Source organism: Astatotilapia calliptera, chromosome 4 (assembly GCF_900246225.1).
Source record: "Astatotilapia calliptera chromosome 4, fAstCal1.2, whole genome shotgun sequence".
In the NCBI taxonomy this organism is placed as follows: Eukaryota; Metazoa; Chordata; class Actinopteri; order Cichliformes; family Cichlidae; genus Astatotilapia; species Astatotilapia calliptera.
The window spans coordinates 26,714,635-26,739,832 of record NC_039305.1 but is presented as its reverse complement, the minus strand read 5'-3'; the positions used below and the strand labels follow the sequence as shown (position 1 = coordinate 26,739,832).

At 43.2% G+C, this 25,198-nt stretch overlaps 1 protein-coding gene across 4 annotated transcripts in view; it reads left to right on the top strand.

The window, feature by feature from the left end:
• The first annotated feature begins 1,089 nt into the window (after positions 1–1,089).
• pkn1b (protein kinase N1b) overlaps positions 1,090–25,198 on the top strand; it is a 45,174-nt gene continuing 21,065 nt past the window's right edge. The window contains exons 1-2 of one of the 4 annotated variants that reach the window (XM_026165779.1): positions 1,090–1,370; positions 1,520–1,651. In XM_026165779.1, coding sequence (XP_026021564.1) covers positions 1,625–1,651 — 27 coding nt within the window. In that variant the 5' untranslated portion in view covers positions 1,090–1,370; positions 1,520–1,624. Of the gene's footprint in view, positions 1,435–1,519; positions 1,652–23,346; positions 23,646–24,514; positions 24,912–25,198 lie in introns of those variants that run through there. The other 3 variants (XM_026165780.1, XM_026165777.1, XM_026165776.1) reach the window with 3 other exon arrangements.

The window sequence follows — 25,198 nt, the reverse complement described above, 5'->3', positions numbered from 1 at the left end:
ACTGTATGAAGTTTAGTGTTCCTACAACCAGGTTAGCACGGTGATGCGTTCAAATGTGATCAACAGGTCTCACATGAAAGCAGGAGGGCGCTCGGCTGCCGCAACGGTCTGCGCCTCTTTCCAGCTGCGTCAAGCTGACCAAAGAAGTCCGCAATAACAGCAGATCCAGGCTGTGCTGGTTTCAAAATAAAATCCCACACGACTTCGCTGCCAAATTAAAGCGTTTGATGGGGGGATTATTTATTAACTACTGGGACATACAATTCGAAATAAATGCCGTATGCTCCCACAAGAGCTCAAACAGTGATATCTCCTCTTTAGTGTGTTTATGCCGCTGTGTTTAATAGAAGTGGGAGAATCGATCCAAATATTGATAGTATTGGTATCAGCGCTGGTAATGGCATCGGATTGATACTAGCGTAGTAGGATCGATACTTTGTCTCTATCCTCTAACTTCGGTATGTGGCCCACTGGATTATGTTGAACACATTTATTTTTGGAAATAAAATAAAATAAAAAACTTAAACACGCACTGTGAAAAATGTCTGAGCCTTTTTGTGTTGACTGTCACCTCTATTTTATTTATAGCCCGGAGCAGAAAGGTTAAGTGTTTTAGAGACAAACATACCAGGTTTTCAAAATACACAATAAGCTGAACGGTGTATTGCGTTAACTATTTATTTACTTGGTGTCAGATCTGTACCACAAATAGCAGTAAAGCACAGCATTAGTGTTTAATGCAGTACTGTCTGTCCTGTGTGACTGGTCTGTTATGTGTACTATTCATTCTCCCTGTGTACTCAGACTACTGACTTCCTGTTCTGTGGTAAGTTGGTTAAAAATAAATAAACGCTTGTTTTAATGGTTTAAAAACGATTCTGTGCGTATGCTCCAGTTTCTATACAAATATCACCGTGAGTGTGGCAGCTATAGAAAGTCTCCACACGGTTATTTTAACCTAAAGTTTTGTAAGAACCAAATTTCTTTTGCATTCCGTGCACCTTGCATGTTATCGCCGATGCGTATTTTATTTTGAAGGTCAGAGCAGGAAGTCCCATTTTTATATTCTCTGTATTCCTTCAGCGCTTGTGTTCCCTACCCAGCAGCAACAGTAACCGGCTCCCAGCTTCACGCAGAGCCGAGCCGGAGCGCATCGCTTCGGGGAGAAGATGGCCTCTGTTTGCTCCAGGCAGCAGAGCTGGGTGTTTCAGTGAATCCTGGCGGGTGTTGGGTTTCCTCACAGGGCTTTCCTCCCCTGACGATGAGAAGGATCCCCGCAGCAGCGCTCTCCCTCACACTACTCCAGGACAGCCCGCACTGTCTGCGTGATGCAGCCCGGAGTCCGAGAGTTAACGTCCTGCTACCAGGAGGTGATGGTCTGCCCCTCTCTCCACTGTCCACCTGCTTCTCTATCGTTTTTCCAGACGTTACCATGTTAGCATTTTATTCACCCACCTTCCCCACATCAGACTGCGCCTTTACACGGATTATTTTTTTAAACTTATTATTATTTTTACAGGACTTCCAACGTTGGACTCTTTGCATTTATCCACTGGTGCTGCAATGATCCGAGGGCTGTAAAGTAAGACAAACGGTAGCAGAAGTCATCTCATTTGTCGCTGGCATGATGGCCAATCTCAGTGAGCTACAAGTGAGTTTCCAACTTTTCCCTGCTTGCTGTGTGAAAGCTGCTGTGTGCATGCACATATGTGTTTTTAGCTGACTCCCATCACTACAAGCTCGCTGTATGTGTGGCGTCTGTGATAGCAAACATTACCTTAATGTTTTTGATGCCTGATGATGAATTTGCTGGGGTACATCCACAGAGTTGAGATTTATAAAAGGCACATTTCCCAAAAAAAAAAGTGTACCAGGTAATGCCCACTCATTGCCCAAAATGCTAGAGGCTACAGTTTGCATTATACACAGTTCGAGACAGCTTAATTACATTTAGTGAGAGATGTGCCAGAGTTAATTAAAAGACTTTATCTCAGCTCAGATGCTGATAGCATCCAGGAGTCGTGTGAGTGGAAAAGCTGAACCAGAGTCAAAGATGGAAATAGTTGCTGTTCATCCACTGAATCGTTTTACTTTTGATCCTTGTTTAAAGCTATGCTGCCTGGCATGGCCTTTTAAAGACCTTCTATTTGGACTATTAGAAAATCAGCACCAAGTCTAGTAAACAATCCACATCTGCAAACAGCTTATTTGCATTTAGTCATATTATTTTCAGGGGGGGAAGTGCTGCTCTTTCTACTTCCACTCCAGTTTTACTACACTTCTGATTTGCCAAATTAAGCGGCAGGACTTCCCTCTGTGGGACACAGCAGTTGCCCTCGGGTGGAGTCAGGGGTGGGTCATGGAGGGTGCTGTCGTGTCAGAGCCGCAGGTCTAGCTCGGAGTGGTTGGCTCACAGCTACCCTAGTATCAGTTCAGCACAGGACACCGTGGAGAAGGATGTTAAAAATTAAAGGACGCTTCAGCTCAGCTCTTTCCAGGAGCAGGTTAAGCAGCAGCACTCTGCGGTTAAGAACCCCAGTCACAAAGTTAAACTACTGCAGAGAGCATGTGCAGATTTCTTTGTGAGTATGAAATACTTTTACTTGATGTGGACAGCTGAAATGGCTATAAGAAAGGCTTGTGATTGATGTGTGACAGCGTGCAATTAGAACCACAAAGCACTCACATTTCCTGTTTCTGTACACAAGCATTAACCTGCACGTGTTTGATTTGACACCCGTCTTTCCTGTGGCCTTCAGCTGCAAGTGCAAATATGTTTTGTTTTTGTTATGTTTTTTGGGTTTTATTATAAGGCACCAGCAAGTGTTTCTCTCAGAAATCCACTTAGTCAGATCGCAGTAATTATACAGCACTGCTGAATCATTTGTTGTGAGCGAGAGCTCAAGTATTCCTTGACATTTAATGGCTTTTTTCAAGGACAAGGTTCCTTTGATGTTTACTGGAAAGCACACTGCCTATCTCTGGATCATCAGAAGCAGACAATATGGGTCAAAGACGTTTCAGTTTGCCTTCAGTCATGTGTGCTTTCAGAAGAAGTACCTTACTCAAACTGCCACCAGCATAAAATGAAAATTGCGATTAGAGAAGTAGTTTGCCTTTATAAACTAATTATAACTTTAATAATATATTATTTATAGCGGTATTAACGCTGGAAGACGGTGGTTTGGTGGTAAAACAGTATAATTTTACTCTGGCGAGTTTGCCAAGTTTTAGCTATACTGCATTTCCACCTTATTTTTCAAACCCAGTATTACTATATCGTGACTGCAATGCTTGGAAAAACAACCTGTGTTGGAGTAACAGTAGTAGTGCAGTTTCCTCTGACGTAGGCACAAATGACTTCCTCTTAGATTAAAAAACTAAGGGTCATTAGGAGAAAGACACTATTTCCACCTAATATAACGTAATGCTGATGTGGACTGTAACTGACGATGATCAAAGGAATCATTAATCATTTATGACTTTTACTCAGATATCGACATAGGTATATAGAGGCATATTTTTAGTAGCAAACACTCCATTGTTTCTGTGGCATGATGAAGTGTTCATCATTTATCAGTGATTTGATCGTTATAATCACCTAACTGTTTTAGTATAGCAGAAAACTGTCGTGCTTGTTAAAGAAGCAATGACTAAATGCAGAAAACAACAGTTCACACACAGGTGTGTGCTACTCCCTTCACAGAATAGACCAAACTGAGTAACCAGAAGAGAAAGTTAAGAGTGAGATGCTGGTGCACTTCTGAAAAGATGACAACATCTGAGTGTTCACTTAGAGTAATCGGATGCTTCACAGGTACTCAAATGGCAGACTTACATGTGCCTGTAAGCCAAATTGTGCTGTTCTGTGGAGGGAGTAGTATGCACTTGTGTAACCCGGAACCTGTGGTTCTCTAAGGAAGTTTTGGGGTGGCTGTAGCTCAGGTGGTAGAGCAGGTCACCTACTGATCGGAAGGTTGGTGGTTTGATTCCTGGCTTCCTCTAGTCTGCATGCCAAATATCCTTGGGCAAGATACTAACCCCAAATTGCTCTCCGATGCATCCATCGGAGTATGAATGTGTGTGTGAATGTTAGCTAAAAAAAGCACTTAGACAAATGTGCTTGTGCGAATGGGTGAATGCACAAGTTGTATAAAGCGCTTTGAGTGCTCAGAAGAGTAAAAAAGCGCTATATAAGAACCAGTCCATTTAAGAAAGTTCACTTTTAGGTTTTAATCAAACCCCAAAAGGCCAGACACTTTACTTTCCATATATTGTTGTGTCTTGCACATCAGGTTCAGCTACCCTAAAATAGAATAGAATAGCTCTTTATCGTCACTGTTAGAAGAACAATGAAATACAGTTTGGCATCTCTCTGTAAATCTACAAAATAACACAGGTATTTACATTTACACAAGAAAGATATGTACAAGTTATACATGCACATGCGTACGGATACACCCACACATACATACACAAACATACATACATATACAGTGGGGCAAAAAAGTAGTTAGTCAGCCACCGATTGTGCAAGTTCCCCCACCTAAAATGATGACAGAGGTCAGTAATTTGCACCAGAGGTACACTTCAACTGTGAGAGACAGAATGTGAAAAAAAAAATCCATGAATCCACATGGTAGGATTTGTAAAGAATTTATTCGTAAATCAGGGTGGAAAATAAGTATTTGGTCAATAACAAAAATACAACTCAATACTTTGTAACATAACCTTTGTTGGCAATAACAGAGGTCAAACGTTTACTATAGGTCTTTACCAGGTTTGCACACACAGTAGCTGGTATTTTGGCCCATTCCTCCATGCAGATCTTCTCCAGAGCAGTGATGTTTTGGGGCTGTCGCCGAGCAACACGGACTTTCAACTCCCGCCACAGATTTTCTATGGGGTTGAGGTCTGGAGACTGGCTAGGCCACTCCAGGACTTTCAAATGCTTCTTACGGAGCCACTCCTTTGTTGCCCGGGCGGTGTGTTGTGGATCATTGTCATATTGGAAGACCCAGCCTCGTTTCATCTTCAAAGTTCTCACTGATGGAAGGAGGTTTTGGCTCAAAATCTCACGATACATGGCCCCATTCATTCTGTCCTTAACACGGATCAGTCGTCTTGTCCCCTTGGCAGAAAAAAAGCCCCATAGCATGATGTTTCCACCCCCATGCTTCACAGTAGGTATGGTGTTCTTGGGATGCAACTCAGTATTCTTCTTCCTCCAAACACGACGAGTTGAGTTTATACCAAAAAGTTCTACTTTGGTTTCATCTGACCACATGACATTCTCCCAATCCTCTGCTGTATCATCCATGTGCTCTCTGGCAAACTTCAGACGGGCCTGGATGTGCACTGGCTTCAGCAGCGGAACACGTCTGGCACTGCGGGATTTGATTCCCTGCCATTGTAGTGTGTTACTGATGGTGACCTTTGTTACTTTGGTCCCAGCTCTCTGCAGGTCATTCACCAGGTCCCCCCGTGTGGTTCTGGGATCTTTGCTCACCGTTCTCATGATCATTTTGACCCCACGGGATGAGATCTTGCGTGGAGCCCCAGATCGAGGGAGATTATCAGTGGTCTTGTATGGCTTCCATTTTCTGATGATTGCTCCCACAGTTGATTTTTTCACACCAAGCTGCTTGCCTATTGTAGATTCACTCTTCCCAGTCTGGTGCAGGTCTACAATACTTTTCCTGGTGTCCTTCGAAAGCTCTTTGGTCTTGGCCATGGCGGAGTTTGGAGTCTGACTGTTTGAGGCTGTGGACAGGTGTCTTTTATACAGATGATGAGTTCAAACAGGTGCCATTCATACAGGTAACGAGTGGGGGACAGAAAAGCTTCTTACAGAAGACGTTACAGGTCTGTGAGAGCCAGAGATTTTCCTTGTTTGAGGTGACCGAATACTTATTTTCCACCCTAATTTACGAATAAATTCTTTACAAATCCTACCATATGAATTCATGGATTTTTTTTTTCACATTCTGTCTCTCACAGTTGAAGTGTACCTCTGGTGCAAATTACTGACCTCTGTCATCATTTCAAGTGGGGGAACTTGCACAATCGGTGGCTGACTAAATACTTTTTTGCCCCACTGTATGTATGTATATATATATATATATACATATATATATATATATATATATATATATATATATATATATATATATATATATATATATATATATATATATATAAACATACATGCCATCTGAGGAGCATAGGTGCAGTGTGATCAGTGATATTGCACATTAATAACATAATTGATAAAGACATAATGATAACATAATGATAAATGAGCCTTAAAATATAATAAGGCTGCATCAGTGTGTCGCTGGAACAAAGGAATGATGGTTACTGAACTCAATTATTATCTAAATTAACACAAATATTCATGATCACTGATTTCATCAATATACTACTGTCACAGTAATGACCACTGCCCTTTTACATTACATAAAAATAACTGTGCTTTTAAAAGAATGTAAGTAGCATGAGCAGTAAGTTTTCCCTTTGTTTCCTAAACTTCACACAGAGATGATAACTGACTGGTGACCGGTGCGTTGATGACACATTCAAGCTTATAAAGCCCGCTGACTGAATCCATTATTCCTCCTTCGTAGCCTGGGCTGCAATTGAGCTGTTTCTGCCCACTATGATGAATTCATTCTCCCTGCGTAACAATGACAAACGGCTCAGTCATTATCCCGGCAGGCCAGCAGCAGCAGCGGCACACAGCCAGTAAGCAATGGCTGATTGAGATCAAGGGGCCATGTTGATAATGATGATAGGACCTGTCAGATTGGACCAAGACACATCGATGTGGTGATTGCGCTCGTTTGATCGCAGTCCCCTCCTTTTAGTTCTCCTCAGAATGTTATTAAGGCAGCACTGATGGAAGAATTTGGTCTCACTCTAAAGAAAACAATTAAAATGACTGTTTCTCTCTGAATGAGATCGCGAGATCATGAGAATATAGCTTAACTATTAGCGCGTCTCTGCCATCTCTATCCTGCATTTATCGATTTGCAGCCTCTTTATCTGCTGACCCACAGTCTCTCATCAGATGGCTGTAAGAAGTGTAAATCCAGCTTTCTGCACTGAGCTGATAACATAGCTTGGGAGCTGCTATATACACTCTGTGGCCTCTCCCTCATGAATTCTTTATTTCTGTTGGTTTCCTGCAGTTATTATCTGTACGAGGCAAGTTAGAAGAGTTGCCGCTGCTCCTTCTCTCAGTGTTGTAGGAACGAGGGCTACAAATTACTTTTTTATCGATCATCCAAGAGAGGGGAAGCGGCTCGGTCTTTAATGGCATTTGACGACTTTGAGAATACTCACGTGCAGAAGCGCTGCTAGATGAGGTTGGCTAATGGCAGCACATGTGTCGTAGTACTCGGTGATGTCTTGCATCACGCTCAAAATTATGTGTCCAGCTGCCACTGCGATGGATAATAGGATTATGAGACTGTGGACTTCAACTCTGTCTCTGACCTCCTTGGAGGGTAGCATTAGAGCCCTCAGTCACCCATGCAGGCTCACAAACACATATACAACCACCTCCCCCCCAGCATCCAGCCCCTCCTGCCTCAATCCAGGATTACACTGTGTATGCAGAAATCTGTCTGTCTCACAGGCATGCCAGTCGGCAAGCTTCCTGCTGCATTACAGCTTCTGAAGTATTGATGGACAAATCTTAATGGAATTCATAAATAAAGCCAATAGATGTGTCTAGCAGTAGCACTGCTCATTAGGGTGCAGCTACGAAGTCCCAATTAGTGCCAGAGAGCAATACTAACACCTTAAATGCCAGAGTAGGGAAAAAAATCTGATAAATGTCAGCTAGAATTCATGACTCCCCGTCTTCCAGTCTAATGGCTGCACCTCCCAACAGTTCACCAGTCATGTTTAAATTCAGCCGACCAGTCTGCAAACCAGCTGATGCTGCAGTCACCCGGCAGACATTCAGAGGATTAGTTATCTATGACACCAAGCAAAACTATAACTACAGCAGAAAGACTGGAGAAAACCATCAGCATAGACTGTTGCTTTTTTTCTAAGCTGGTTTGGTGAGTGTTTCAGAGCCTTAAGGGATTGTGGTATTACACGATTGTGCCGCTAAGAAGGACAAGCTGGAGAAACGATGTTAGCGCAGCGTATTGTAAGTTCCTTCTGGAAGTGGTAATTCTGCCAGTATTACCCAAGAACAGGAAGGTCACAAAGGAAGGGAGCCATCAACGCCGACTGGTTGCTAAAGTAGTTTTGTGATGCCAGAGGGCACTGAGGCTGAGGTGAGCTTGTGAAACAGCTTGGACTGTGTTTTTTTTTTTTTTTTTACCTCAGCTTGGCACTGCCAGACCATTCACTGAGGTAAAAAGGCGAAGCCACAAGATAGATAACTCCATATTTTATCATAAAAACAAAAACAAAGAATAAATAAGAAAAAACATTTTCAGTGCAGTTTGTTAAGAAGCTGGAATAGTCTTCATCAGTAAATATGAGTTTTTCCATGTGTCATAATGTGTACTAGATGTTCAAATGTCATCTGAATGAGTCTTTTCATGGATTTGTGGCAACATTATTTCCTTAAACTGTGTCCGAAGTGATGAAGCTTGAGCTTAAGATATGATAAAGTAGTAAACCATTTGTTGTCCTCAGACAGCAAAATCAGATGTATAGTACTTTTTTAACCTAATTATTGTACTGCAGGACAGGAAATACAACACTGAAGAAGGAAATTACGTAGGTAAAAATTATTTTTACTTTTGACCATATGTGGTCTGGCCCTTTCTCTGTGTATGGTTTTGTCACTGATGCCGGCTGCTGCACATTCGTTCACATTTAGAACAAGTTTATACTCGGGGGGGCAACACGGCCAGCAAACACCACATCCACCACAAATATTAGATGAAGAAGCGCTGTTAACAAACACATGCTTGACGTCTCTGTAGCTGAGGTGAAGTCTAGACACACCCCTAGCTACACTTTAAACGTGCATTTTTTTAAAGTTAGGGACAATAATATTGGAGACCATAAAGACTGAGTTGTTTTGTAGTCCTCCTCCAACCTCAACAGTCAGATGACCCCCAGTGAGCAAGCGCTTATACTGGGAAGAGAAAAACCCCAGGGATGGGCAGCCATCTATGTATAAGCACCACTTTGCCTTCATTTTTCAAACTACTTGAAAGATATTTTCATTTTTTTGTAGCCAAAGAAATGTATCAGTTTTATGTACGAAATATCTAATCCTGGTCACTTCCACTGGACTTCCACATAAAGTTAAAACTGGTCATTTTTATTGGCCAGTCCTCTCTCTTGTACTTGATATTGATCCTGTGGCTTTATTAATAATGTTGTTAGTACAATGCAATTTTAAACTAGAGCCATTTGCTAACAGTACAAAGATCAAATCAGCTAGGGGTCTGGAGTTAAAGCTCATTTTCAACATCAGATTGACTGATTAAGATCTGATTGTTTGGGGGATTAATCAATAAAAGAAAACAGACTTGGGGCATCAGCAAGCTTTTAAAAGTTTTATTTCAGAACACTCAGACTTATTTCACTTAAATCATGACAGCACATGGCAGCTGGACGCCGAGACCTTTGTGTTGCAAAATGATGTACATGGTAGAAACGATGAAGTTGCCACATGCTAAAGTAAAGAGAAAGAGGAACCTGTACTGTGTGACCTGATTGTGGTTACACTTGAGGCAATAAGATGAGCTGCCACGCTACCGTGCAGAGGTCATGTGATAGCCGGTGTGTAGCGCTGCAGGGGTGGTGTTGGATTTAAGATGCTCGCCACGCTGAGGCTTCGTGGGAACAGCAGCGTGGTCGGCCATGATGTCGCTTGCAACAGCGAGCTGTCTGTTCTGTCCACCCAGAGGCCGTAAAAGTCTGAGAGAAGTGGAACAAAAAATTCTGTTATTACCTTCTTGAGAGGGAGCGACAAAGGTAGTAGCTGGTTAGCCCGACAACAAGCCCACCCTTCAGAATGTAACCCAAACTGCAGCTATTGTTAGTAAAGTCTCTGAGGTTGAATTGCTGGAACAGTGGGATACAGAGGAACAAAAAGCACCCAGGTGCCATTGTTAGTTTGGGCTTTCCCCCCCCCGCCAAGATATCAACAATTCACGGGATATGATGAAAGCTGTAACTGGAGAAGCATAAATAGTCTTTAATGAAGAGGGAAAGCCAACAGAAGACAGAAAAGAGAAAGCTTGACTCATAGTTCTGGTACTGAACTAGCTGACAGGCTGCACCAGCTTTGATATGGATACGTATTGTGATATGCTACGGGCAGTCTCGGACTTTTATGATCCCTGGCTTGACCCTTTTCTTCCGATAAGCTCCGACCAGCAGTACTACATTGTATAAAAGAATTGCTGTCACATGGCTCTAACTTTTATATTTTTCTTCTTATTAACACACATGCTGAAATTCCAGAACCAATAATAAACTGATCCTACAAGAAGTGTTATCAGTGTATCCAAAACCTGTGTCCCCACAGACCCTCACTTTTCCAAGATGCACTTCTTGATTTGCTGATAGACTGCAAACAGGCGGTTATGTGGTGATTAGTAATGATAGAAAGTCAGTCATATTCAGCAACTTCAAGCTGCTGAAATGGACTGGTACTTTAGAGCAGTTTTCTACTCTAGCTGAGCACTTATACCCAAAGTCTTTTTCACCCATTCATACACACATTGGTACATTGCTTTCATTCTAAGGTTCATGCACAAGCTCACTCCAGTGGAGCTGCATGCATCAGGGGGACTTGGTATTCAAAGTCGTAATCAAGGACACTTCGACATGTAGATTGGAGGAGCTAGGGATCATACCACGACCTTTCAATAAGTAGACCCGGCTTAACCTCTTGAGCCACAGCTGTAGCGTGCCGGTGTTGTGAAGTCGGTCTCGAATACATTTTTTTCTCATCTTCACAGTGAGTGATTGAAGTAAATACTAATGAGAGCACAGGATCCTTTTGACTGACGTATAAACCGCCCATAAGATGGGTTTACTAAACAGTAGGACTTTTTGAGCTTTTGGTAGAATGATTTAGCATTATTGTTTGCATCATTAGCATGGCTGTGAGCATGGTTGGACTGCAGTTTTTTGGCTCTTCTGCATTTTTTTTTTTTAGCTCTAGTGGTTGCTGGTCAGACGTGCTATTTTAGAAATATGAACAGTGTTTATCTGCTTATCTGCTGCTGGTGCATGAATCCACATCTGAAAATAGTCCCTAGATAATGCTTTGTTAGCTATTTTTTGAGCCTTTTTAAAAGTGAGGTCCATGCAGTGCTCCTAAGCATATTGAATAAGTAAGTACTAAGTATTCCCTTGCAGGATTGCACCGTTGCATAACCCCAGATGAGCAGCAGAAAAATCAAAGTGCCACATCATGTGCAGACTACTCTCTGCAGACTACTTTGACCTGATGAATGGAGTCTTGTTTTCATTAGCCATTATAGTGCAACCAAGATCATACAAATCTGCAAACATTTCTGCATGTTTGTTTTTTCCTCCCGCTCTAAGCACTTCGCTGTCATAATCAACAGCATCAGTAAAGAGGGATAATCGTCTGCATTATAGAATGGACCTCTTATCCCCCTCAGCCCTTCTGCCATAATCATTTTTAATCTTCCTCGTCCATTACCATCATGCCGGTTCAGCCACTCCATTACACAGTGTGTCTCTTTCCGCTCCCTTTGTCCTCTGATAATCACTGTAGGTGACATGTTAGCATATTGAGTAAAGCATGTGTCACAAAGCCTGTTGTTGACCCGTTAGATTCAGGAGCAAGAGGCCGGAAGACGCTGCAGGATGACATCTTAATAACCTTAGATTTAAAACACATGATTTTCTGATGAAATCTCTCATGGACATCCGTGCATGATTTACACAACATCTGAGTTTGGATTTATACCAGGAAGTTGGGGGGGGGGGGGGGGGAGGAAGTACAGTACAGTAATGGGGCAAATCCTGCAGCAGTTGTACCTCATTCACGTTTTAGGCTGCGGGATTCCTGTGAGATTTCAGTTATGGAGCATCCACAAAGAAGCACTAAGTTGAATTTCTTAAAATCGAATCTGCAGGAAGTTACTTCCTGCTAAATGGGGCTGTACCATCTACCTGTGTGACTTTAATCTATAGACCGAATCAGCTTTTTATTTCCTCCTCTCCCTTCAGGCTTCTGTCTTTATGCACATTACCTCACTTCCTACAATACCTGATATCACATGCCTTTTCTCCTTTGTGACCTCCCCTGCGTTTTCTCCTATTTTGAGAGCTCTTAATATTCCATATATTTTCAGTCTTTTTGAGTGTAATGCACCATACGTTCCCATACCCAACTTGAAATCAGTTTTAAATATGGAGAAAGGCATGGAGTTAAAGCAGTTCTGACGGCAAAGTGCCTCATGGGTTCTCCTCTGAGTAACACCCTTATGCAGGCTGACTGTTGTAGGTCAACAACTTTGTTTTCTGCCTTTTTTATATGCAGGTGCATCTCAGTGGTGCATTCAGGGAAAAGTGGGTTATGTCTGTTGCATTTATTTCCACTGACCTTTTTTACCTCTCAGCCAGTCAGGGGCTGCTCTTTAAAAAACATACTGAATAGGCTAGCCTAAAAGCAAATAACTACAAATCTCCAAAAGCAAAGCGTTTGTTCGTGTACACCAGGGGTCAAGCTCAGCCAGCAAGCTGCATAATACCATCTCATGTAAGCTGATGGCTCAGCCGATACACTTCTGTGTGTATTATCAAGGTTTTGCAGACACGTGACCACTAAACACGTGACACTAACTTGTCTGCCATGTTGGACATGTGACGATCATAGTGGCAGCATAGGCTCAAGTGAAGCAGGCCAAAATCATACAGACGTAGAGACTGGTCTGCAACTACCTAGCAACCACTAGCTGTACCAGTTGGGGAAGGCACTATGAAAATGATTGCTATAGCCCCAGCAACAGAGGCATAATTTTCCTAGTGCCTTCCCCAACTGGTTGCCAGCAACAACAAGTTGCTTTACAACTAGTAGTTGCCAGGTGGTTGCAGACCACTCTCTAGGTGTGTGTCATACAGACCTAGAGACTGGTCTGCAACCCAACCGATAGTCAAAAACGTATTTTGCTGCGGTTGTAGTTTGAATGCAAGGGATGGTCTTGAAATACTGTCCGAGCTGTTTTAAAACTGCGAAAAGTGCAACACAAACCAGAAATGGAGACTGTTTGTCTTCAAAGGAAAAATTGTGCCTTTTAAACACGTTGGCTACAACGTCTCCATTTTCTATTCGCTTTGCACTTTCTTACGTTTTTCTGCCACACAGCTAATAGGTAGAGAGCAGACAAACATGAAAAACTACAAGAAAATGTGGAAATGTGCTAGCAACAAGATCAACCGTCAGGAACCACTGCAAGCCAGTTTGGAAATGCTTATTTCTGCCTAGCAATCAGTGGCTTTACCGTGTCAATGTGGTAGACAACTCTTGAGCAATGAATGTCACATATATGACCTCAAATCTCATGTACGGGTTGCTGCTTTAGCTGATTCAGCCTGCATACAGCTTTGCAAGCCACTTTACAACCCGCTTACATACGAGCTCCTCTGATTCATGTCCTTTCTTACTTAGTTAACGCCAAATCTGTCATCACTGGCCCTCTACTCTGTAAGGGGTGGTCTTGATGTATAACTTCCCACAAGTAGGGATGCACCAATCTGGGATTTCAATCAGTCTGATACAAATTTAAAAGACCGAATTGGTTAAACAGTGGGTGGAAACCACCTGTTCTATTCCCTCGGTTATTCTGTTTTCATCTCACCACATTATAGCAGCAGCTAGCAGGAGAACTAACAAAAGGTCAGCAGTTTGGAGGTCTTTTAAGCCGGCTATACCAAAAGATTTTCTGCAGTATGCAGCAGAAAAGCTTCAGTGACAATGACAATGCTTTCCTCTCTTTCTCACGCTCCTGCTGTTCAGTTTAGCACTTATTAGGAAGGTGTTATTGTGTTATTACCGTAACATAGCATGTCATCATCAGAAACACTCAAACTTAAGTGAGTGTGTTTTTGTGAGAGGAGGTTCCCTCAGTGCGTGTCTAGCATGACCATAAATAACAGCAGTATGCAGTAATGACTCACACTGAGCTGAAATAAGATTGATGCAAATAAATGCGGTAAATAGTGTATTTTTTTAAAAATGTGCCTTGCTCCTTTTGTCATTTATTATTTATCTGAGAAGTTCAATAAATTTCTGTTTTTGGATGTATTATTTCATGCATGTTAATGACATATAAATATACTACATAGAAGCAATGTTTAAGATGATGTTGCCTTGCACACAAAATTTAATATAAGGTTGGAGTAAAATGGACTTAAAAGAATGGTATTTTTGGAAATAGTCACAATCCTTCAACTGTGTCATTTTTATTTCTATCTTATCCTTAAGCTTCTGTTACATGCAAGACAGAGCCATATTAATTATGAGAACTGTGGAGCTTTTCCCATTCGGGGTTTTATGCTGTTTTATTCCTGAGGAGCCTGAACAGAGCGCCTGTTTGTTGCAGGAGAGTTCACAATGGACAAAGCTAGGAACACAAACACATTAGTGTTTACTGAAGTCTCTTGAGAAGATAGACTCTTTCACAACGATGCCGTGCATGTCGATCAGCTCCTCCCCGGCTGTGAAGCGGACATTGCTGCACATTCACAAACTCACGGCCATGCAGGCAGATGTGCACTCGGACACGAGACACTTTTTTTGTAACCTAAACCGGAGCACATTTTGTCTCCTGTCTGCTCAGACGTGGCGAATCTTCTCCCCTCATAAACGTGAATTCAGTACAGTACAGCACATATACGTACGGCAGTGTTACACTTTGTAAAAAGGAGATTTGGCTAGAGAATTTCCCTGGAATATAAGGGATTTTAGGGATTAACAGGCAGCACACAGACACAGTCCAAGGTACATTCTGTAAGCAGTTAACTCATTCATAGAGGGCAAGAGTTTAAATCCCAATACAGATTTTATAACAGCTGGGAATTTGGCTGAAATAATTTTGTGATTTGTTTGGTGTATGTTTTCCTGGTCTTAAAACGGAACTGCAGTGATTTAGTATTTCACTGCGATAAGGTTTGTGCATTTCCGAAAAACAGATTAAATGAAGAATATTTGATATTTAAAATTGAGCATGACTGTATGTTTCCCAATTTCCGCAGCCTTCTTGCATGGTAAAACTCCATGTGTTATACTCTACAAAGCCAGCTATTACTATGCATGCTCTCTGTTAAACATAAAAGGAACTTTTTTTCATTTTCCTCCTAGAAGATGAAGAGATTGACACCTACTAAATGACCTAGGCCTTATATAGCATCTACACAATAGAGGCCAATTAGTTTTAGAGAATCATCATATTATTTACTGTTTAAACATAGGTTACATGTGGACCAACTTTTTTGAAACTGGGGCTGTATTGAGTCATAAATGCCAACAAAAATGCTCATATTGCTGTGTAAGTCAAACACAATTGCAGAGTTTAAAACTGATGGTGATGAAGAAAAAACCTAACCATCCATTCTCCAGACAGTTGATAACAAGCTAGTTAATACAGCTACAGCTGGTTCTAAGCTAACATTATGCCCCTCAATGGCTCGAGTATCCTGAAAATCAAACTTTCCCTCTGATAAAGAATTTGATTACATTCTCACATCATATGACAGGTTTATTCACTAAATGTCCATGTCCAACAATTTTCAAAGAAAGTTTCACTGACAGCAGCTAACAGAATCTTTTTTTTTTTTTTTTTTTTTTTCTAAATGACATCAGAAACAGCAGTATGCGACATTACGTGATGGCAGAGCTTCAGTTCATCCTTTGTCATTTTTTTTTTTTTTTTTAATAAATAGGACAGGGGGAATGAATGAGAGAAAGAGGGGGAGAGAAAGAAAGAAAACCAAAGGGGAGAAGAGACGGTGAGAAGGGGGGGGAAGAGAGAGAAAAAAAAAAAAAAAGAACTCCTGGGTCACCTGTATGGAGAAAAAAAACAAAAAAACAAAAAAAACAAACAGAGGAGACAGCAAACAACAAAGAGCAACATAATAATAGAGAAAACAAAGCACCATCACAATAAACTAGCTAGTCATAGATATCAATATTTACTAAATAATAAACGATATTGTGCAGCACGCAAGATAGACAGCGCACAGTGTGCTTTGAGGCAGCAGCCAAGAAAGCTTTAGTCCGCGTCTGTGAATACCCATGTGTGCATACCTGTGTGGATCAGCATGCTTGCATTCCAAAGGTTTCTCCATGTAATGATCTGCTAGGGAGTGTGGGGGGGCCACAGCCCCGTCCTCCAGGGTGTGAAGCGGGTATGGAGGAGATCAAAACTCCAGACATCCAGAGGCCCCCAGAACACAAGAGACCATGGAAGACCAACAGAGGGGCAGCCGCGCCACTGTTCCAGTAAGAGCTGAGGAGAGTCCCAGATGAGGGCTCGCCCAGCAGCCGCGGAGCAGAAGTCAGGGGGAGTTGCAGTGACGCGCCCGTGAGCTCCGCCGGCCCCCAGCTGTGCCTGAGTGACCGAGCCCCAGGCCGAGAGGCCGGGGGCACCCCACCTCCAAAGGGGCCCGAGCGAGCCCCAGGCCCCAGGCCCCGACAAGCGGCCGCCAAGGAGTGAGCCGGTGTGTACCCGGACGCCCACCCCCAGACACAAAGAACCACCAACACACCGACACCTGAGGGAGTCCGCCACCGGCAGGGGAAGTGGTGGTGGGTGGAGATAGGCCTCCAAACCTTGGAGGGCCTGAGGTGTTCCCAGAGAGGTGGCGTCTGATACCCAACCTGACATATAGACACAGACATACAGGCACACACAGACACAAACATCCATTCCCACCCTCATGCTCTCATATGCACTCACTCCACACTCAACCAACGTGGAGACAGACATAAAGAGACGCTGTACACACAATCACACTCCCCAAGCGTACTCTACAAACCGGGTCTAGGTACCCTTGCCCCTGGAGGGGGGAATTGCACCCAGACCCTTTTCCCTGCGGTGGGGAGAGGCAGACCACCCCGACTCCGCAGCAGCAGGGAGGCCCCACACCCCAGACCGCAGTCGGACGGCCTACTCCTCCTACTAGCCCTCCCGCTCCAGCAGGCCGCAGAGAATGGGGGGTGAGAGAAGACTCCAAACCTCCCTCCACCCGCTCATTGTAATGTTGATGCATATGTGTTCTAAGGTGCAATTAAAACCCAGGAGGGCTTGGAGCTACCTGCCAAGGAGCAGCAGGTAAGCGCATAGTCCCTCCTGCTAGCCCTCAATGACTAAGTGTATTTAAAATTGAGAGGTGGGCAACGACGTCAGGGGTGAGGTATACACCCTGATGGTAATTTGGACTCCGTGATTGTGCCCACCCCCAAGATCCTATATGTATGTGTAATGAGAGTGTGAATAATGTGAATGTCTAAGTTGTGGGATAAAATTGAGGCAGAGGCAGCCAGAAGGGGACAGGGGGGGGGGGGGGGGGGGGGGTAGCCTCCTCTGCACCCTGGTGACATACCCCCACTCCAAGGCCCTGCATGTGTGGGTGGTTGTGGAGGAGCGGGAAGAGGGAGGCAGCTGGAGATGGGGAGGGAAGGAAGGGAGGGGCAGGTAACCCCTCCCTGGGGCCAGCTCCCCCGCTGACCCCAGTAGGCACTCCCACCCTTCGCGACCCGCCAGGGAAGGGGGGCCCAGGCCCATCAGACCGGGGCCCAGTGCAGTAGCGCCCTCCGGCTCCACAGAGCCCTGGACAGTCCACCCAACCCCACCACAGAGAAAACTGCACCCACCCCACCATCCACACATCTTCCAGACTACATAAGACGGTAAACGCCCAGGCTGAGATCTTCCTCCACCTCTCCTGTATCTCCCCCTCCTGCAGAGAGTTCCTGAAGAGAAGAAAGCTCCTGCAAGATGTGACCATCCCCCCCACCAGTTGAAGAGCCCCCCAGGCGGCTCGACGCACCGGCGGCACCCTGCTCCAGGGCCGGGCCCCCATGCACCCACCCGCCCACAATCCCGGCAACACACCAACCAGGACCCAAGCCCCCGAGGCCCGGCCCGGGCCCCAGCCCAGAGACGGAGCGCCCCCAGAACCTCACGCCCATCCCGGACCCACCCAGGGGCAGCCAGGTTGCCAGGTCAGTAACCCACGTCCGTCAGCACAGACCCTCCCCTAGCCCCGCTGCACGCAGCCGCGAGGAAACAGTCACCTGAGAGCCAACAGAGCCCCCAACCGGACATGACCACTACCCCGGGTTGAGCCCCCCAAGGAAGATGCCTCCGGGGAACCCCCCGACGCCCTAAGCCTGTCCCTACCCCCTCACCAATCACAACAGTGAAGGCGGGACCAAACTATGACCCCCCACCCCCACTAGGTGATGGAGCTGATAAAAGGGGCCCAGAGCAATTGATCTAATGTGGTGGCAGAGGCTGTGTCAAGACTAATGTAATCTAATAGATAATTTCTATATTGGTTAGAATTAAGATTATTTTTATTTTTCCAGTTCATGAGGACTGTTTTCTTGGCTATGCATAGGGCAGTGAAGATCATATGGGCTATATTCTTTTCTGAAGTGACATTATCTAAGCTGCCCAGTAGACACACTAAGGGGGAAGTTGGAATGTTACATTTCAGACACTTTGATAAGTCTTCACATATCTCGCGCCAAAACTTTTGCACTGGTGGACAGAACCAAAGAGCGTGGATGTAATTGTCTGGTGTATTGCCTTGACAGTGTGAGCAGTTGTTGGAAGATGTAAAGCCCATCTTGAACATCCGATGACCTGTATAGTGCACTCTATGAAGTATTTTGTATTGTATTAATTGCAGACTGGGATTTTTAATTAATTTAAAAGTTTTTAAGCAAATCTGAGACCAGAAGTTTTGGTCTAGGTTGACTGATAAATCTGCTTCCCACTTTGCAGTAGGAAGGGATATTGATTCATCTAATTTAGAAAGTGTTCTGTATATTTTAGATAATAATTTGGGGGATTTAAGAGTAAGAAAATGTGCCGCACTTAGTGGTGTTTGTAATTCAACTTGACTGAGGTTAAATTTCTAACAGAATCTAACAGCAGCTAACAGAATCTAACAGTGGCTAACAGAGGCAAAGACAGCATTAATAGAAATGTTAATAGAAATGTTCAGGATATCCTCAACTCATCTCAATATCACTTTCATCGGTCAGAAGTGAGCTTCACTGACTCATCTACTTGTATGGACTAATTACTAAACTAATTACTAAAGCGCAATTATTGTTTTTCCATATGAAACCGGAGGAGTTGTACTTACATCTTATGCCATCAGCTTGTCCTAGGTCACGGTTTCCTTCCACATATAGCTTTGCAAAAATTGCATAAAAAGCACTTGCAGCAACAAAAAAATAATATTCCAGAAACACGCTTTGCCGATCCGATCAGCTGTTCATAACACTTCCTATGTTGGAATAGAGGTCAGCGTGAACTATCACGTGTCCGCCATGACCTGCCCGAAACCGGAAGTGACGTCATTTTCGCAGAAATGTAGTTTTTTACCATCAAGGCCTTATAAGCCTATACTGGTGTTTTTTAAAAAATTATGTTTGACTTTATGACTTTCTGTGTCATTTCTGGGATGCTTAGAAGTCAAATTGCACTGCTGGAAATAGTTTATTTTGATGCACACACTGTTTTCTTTGCAGATTTGCATTATAGGATTGTTTTTTGTTTTTTCTGCAGTATATAAAAATTGGTGTATTTCAAAAATAAAACTATGAAGATACTCAAAATAAATTTGCTGTGGTTGGAAACTATTTTGTGCAACTTTTTTGTATTTACAGTTTTAAGGGATAAGCCTCTTAAATTTCTCTAACTAGAAATATATGTTAAAAAAACAAAAACGATTTTCAATTTTTTTGTAGTTTATTGCACTTTTTTGCAATTTATGTAATTACTATGCACTTAATGCATACATATTATTAAAATTTGGGCTATCATGGTTGTATTGATGTATAGCAACCTGCTCCCAAAAATGGCACTACAGCATGTAAAAATATAATATAAGCTCTGGCGGACTTGGTTCTATGGTAGGTCTTAAATGGTTAAATTGCGATGGGTAAGAAAACATAATTCAGTTGTCTGCAATCTGCAATGCATTGACAATTAATGATGCTATTTTGCACCCTGTTACTTTAATGTCTTAAAATGGCCAAGAATGTAATGTAGATGAATGCAGGATAAGTGTGTAAGTTGGGGGGGCTTGAGATTCCCCATTATTTCTGGTTCTCTCGTATTTATTACCACTTTATCCCCGTGCAATGCAAGAAAACAAAATGCAAGACAAAAGCTAAAATAAGCGATTGATCTGTTTGCTGTAGCTTTTGGTGGACAGAATGGCATCAGTCACATCAAAGATCATACCTAACTCTACTGCTCGGTAGTGAAACTAGGCTCACATAGGAGTCGGCTCAGTCTCGCTGACTGTAACAGTGTCCTCAAGTTAACTTTGAAGCCCAAAAGCAGACTTCCCTCTGATCTGCTGTGCCAACATCATGCAGAGCAACACTTCCTCCTCTTAGTACCCTCAACATCCAACTGACATGGTCCTTTACAGTGCTGTTTTATTCATTACCAATCAGTTACAGTACATTAGGCCTGTGTGTTTGTGGATGTCAGTCTTGGAAATGAGAGTTAATGTATCTTTGTGGTCGAGCTTGTTCAGTGTTTTCTGTTGGTATCCATTGCCTTGTTTTATCTGCTGGGCAGAAGTGTGTTTGTGTGTGTGTGTTTGTAAGTGCAGGGATTAATTGGAATTCTCTGTTTAGTCCACTTCTGCTCAGGTGAGGTTTATCACACTACAGACGTTCTTTAGAAATGGCCCACATCTGCACATAATAAAATTGACAACATGACCTTGCATTTCACTTTTAACCTTTATGAAAGAAAATGAATTTTCCTCAACTTCCAACAAGTCCCCCTTTCAGGGACAAAAACGCCTCCTCATGCAAAACGCGGCTTAGGGTTCATTTATTAAATTATTCATAACTTGATTCAGGTAAGAAAGTCCATTCCCAAGCCTCCTCATTACAATTGTTGCCTGTGAATTGCAGGTGTTTGTGAGCGAGTGAGTAATAAAATGAGTGCTCACAGAATGAAGCATTCCCTGACCGCCTGCACTTCCAACAAAATGGACCTAATCTGTATTTTTAACTCCAGATGAGTTAAGATGAGTTGACAGGCCATTAAAACTCAATCAAAGGGATAGCTTTCTGTCACCCACCGGCGTTACCGGGCAGCCTCTGTTACCAGAGATATGTGCACGATGGATGGACGGTAAGCTTAAGAGAGGTAGGAAAGAGGGAGCAACACTATTATTATTACAATAGGTATAAAGCAAAGAAAATACAGACAGGCCAAGACAGAAGGGGTTGGAGAGAGAGAGAGATGAAGATAGCAGTTGGGAGTTGTTTTGTTCCACACTTTGACCTATAGGCTTGTTTCATCTAGAAACAATTCCAACTGTAGCCGGTGGTCCTTGTTCTTGCTGGATGAGCAGCTGATTGATTGAAATCTGCCATGATGTGGTGGGAAAAACATAAGACTAGAAGATCCAGTGCTAGCCGGTTAGCAGTGACTTAACTTTAAAATAAAATCAAGGAGGACTAAACACTAGTATTTTAATTATGGATGGAATTCCTCTCTCAGATTCATAATCTCGTCCTATTATATCGCCATGGCAAAGTCTATGTGGAGTATTTTCTTATCTAATCAATTCACAGATGGAATGTAAAATTTATACAGTGTTTTAATCTCATTAAGCCAGGATGATGTTTTTGATGTCAGACTTTTGTCTGAGCATCTGTCTAAGGCCTCCAGTCCCTGGCAGCCCTTCAATTTGCCAGGGGTGCTAAGACTCCCCAGGCCAGTCGTGAGAAGATCAGCAGAGACAGTTGGATGAAAGGCAGGGTCCAGGTCACGGAAAAATACCCTGCTCTGAACACACTGTCATTGTTCAGAAAGGCTATGGATAACAAGCAGGTGTTGATCGTTGATGGAGGACAAGGTGCCAAACAAGGAAAAACTGAGTTAAACTGTTATTCTTTCATACAGATATTTGTGTCATCAAGTTTATCGATTCAAACTCATCAAGGGTCATGCTGAATACCAAGATAAAAATTTTATTTTTCTCAGTCTGGTTGCTGCTGCTGTTCACAGCCTTCTTTCACTCTCTAAACAGTGAGTACATGGTGGCAGGGGAGCAAGACTTCTGCTCAGGCAGTAAAAGCCTTAAAATTTGTCATGAGATGTTTTTTCCTTTTTAAAATAGTTGCTATAAACAGTTGTTAAAATGCTAAGTTAACAACAGTTAAAAAAAAATCGAGTTGAAAGCTCCCTGTTTTTACACAGTGGAGATCCAGTCTGCATCACAGATGCACAAGTGCAAGGGGACAGAGCCGGACTTCTGTAGAGCGATCTAAAAATAGCGGCCCGACTGGACATATTGTACGGAGAGAAGATTTTGAAGGAGTGCTGTATTGTGTTTTACAATAGAACAAAAAAACCTTGGGTTTCAGAGGGGTGTAGTACGAAGCAAGATGAATGGGTTAGCAAGTTATGCCGAGCTTTCTGTCACTCTCTTTTTATCTGGCGAAATCACTATGGTAACGGATGCTGAACATGAGTTAACCTGTTTGGTTAAAACTGCAAGTGCCACGTTTTCACTGATTCTCTTGTTTACAGCATGTTTTAAGTGCAGTATAGATTATCTGCTGGGGGAATGGATTTTATATGGGCAACTTGAAACAAATTTCACTTTGATCTGCCAACAAAGTAAGACAATTTCCACATGTCCTTTATTAGGCTATGGGATGGTAACATTAACGTATAAATATATATCCCGTTTAAAGTTTCAGAGCTCTTAGAAATGAACAGCAGCACAGAGAGTGAAAGTTCTTTACAGATTTTCATCAATATGTCGTCATAATAATCTCCGAAAAATCTCCGAGAGGTCTTCAGAGGTCAGAGGTCAAGTTTTGTGAAAATGTTGTTAACTTGATAACTTGTGAAAGACGCCACCGAGGATTTTTAAATTCATATTATATGTATCTGTTAAAAATCTCAGACAAGTTTGAATCTCAGTGACTTTGACCTTAAGGTCAGAGGTCAAGAAAATCCTGTGAATGCAATAGCCAATGAAGGAAGTCACCAAGGATTTTCAAACTGGTACATTATGTGGATCTCCTTGGAGGCTGAGGGTTGGCACTGTTGACTGACAGTAATTTTATGTTTTAATTTTGAATCCAAATCAGATGAACTGACTGTAACTTTAAGAGCGAAGTGATATGATCTTAGTTCCTGATAATGTGGTCAGTACACGTTTAGCAGCTGCACACCCTGCGATTTCACAGACACAATGAGACACAGTTTTGTGTTGACAGGCTTCAAGATAGTTTGAGATCAGTTTGGAAATTTTCACTTTCATTGCTGTCGAATTAATGATTACATCTCAGCCATATCTGTAGGGGTGAGAGACAGCATGGATGCATGGGGGCTGTTATCTCCGCAGCTACCAGTCCACGCAAAACACCAGCCACTGAGAGTGACAGCTGCCCGGTAAGGAAATGTTTTATTACCCGCACACAGATATGTTTCACAGTGTGGATATCTGTTATCAGAACATTTCTAACTGCCTGTGCTTTGCATAGGTTGGCATAACTTCATCTTATTTCACTTCCTATTCCCCTTGCTGTAAAATGCGGGAATATGAAGAACTGGATGTGCTTTGGTGCCTCTTTAAATGCCACACTGTGTGTGCTTGTTGGTTCCCTTCTCGTGTCTCATGTTGTTGCAATGGTGGATACACGGTGGCCAGAGACGGCTATCTGCCGCACAGTGAGGGCTTGGAAGGTCAGTGCCACTGCGCTGCTGAGCATCTGAGTCAGATAAACCCATGACCTGCTTGTCTCTCGCTGGCAGGAAGAGTACAGAAGTCAGGCAGCAGTGAGACCATCTATTGCCCTCAGGAACAGCCGCGATCAGTCAGTGCTGCTGATGTGCGATCACTGCTTGTTCGTGTATGGGAAGTGACTGCTCAGCATTTTTTGTGCCATCTTCAAATAGACTTGCAGGCAAAGTCCATCTCCGTGCACAGGTTTTTAATATCCATGGCTTAGTGTTCAAGTGAGAAGAGTTTGTTTGCTTCAGCCTTTATCCCAGGGAATGCAGATCCATCAGCTTGTCCTTTGACACATCCCTACTCACTTAGAGGTTTATTTTCTTAATCCAACACTTTTTCTGACAGTGTCTTATTATCTATGCAGAAATTCTGACCTGGATGCATAAAATCTGTGTGTGTATCATAGTTCCATATTCACGAATATGCCAAAAATACACAAGAACTTGCTTTGGTAGTAGACTCTATCACAACAGCCTGTCTCTCAGCTATGGGGACTCGGTAGCAGGAAGCAGAGTGACTGTGAGCTCTCTCAGTTACAAAACCACTTAAATGTGTGTGTGTGTACAGAGTGCATGACGCCTCAGTCTCTATCTGGCAAAGAGCAGAACAGGAAGCAGCGAGGTGGGGCTCGGTCTATGCCGTTCTTTCTTCCTCTCCTCCACCTTGTTCACTCGCTCCAGATTTAGCCTGGCTTTTGATTCCTGGCGGGAAGGACATCCTGGATTTGGGGGAGGCAGGAGTAGGACTTTGTGTTGTCTGATTGGTGCTGCTGTCAGTGCTGGGTGTGTGTATGTGTGTGTGTGTGGTGGCCCAAGAGCAAAGCCGGAGGGAGGCCAAAGATGGCCAGTGAGGACTGTGCATTGGAAGACCTGCCACGGGATCAGTTGATTGATAGCCCCGAGCAGGGTGATCCAGAGTCTTCGGTAGGCCACTGTGGCCGGAGCAGGCCTCAACACCGCCGCTTTCTTTCCCTGCGTTACTGTGGCCCTTCTCTTTTCTGTCAGTTTCCTCGTTCATTTCCTGTAAAAACATCTACTGTCTCACAGCGAATCACTTGTGAATTTTGACTGCTGTCCACTGTTGTGATTTCACCCTGCTGCCTGATTTGTCTTATACCTCACTCCAGAGGTTCTTTGTTGTAAAACACCAGGGATTAAGTTGTATTGTGTCGAGCAGGACTACGTCAGAGTGCAAACTCTCCCTTCCTGCA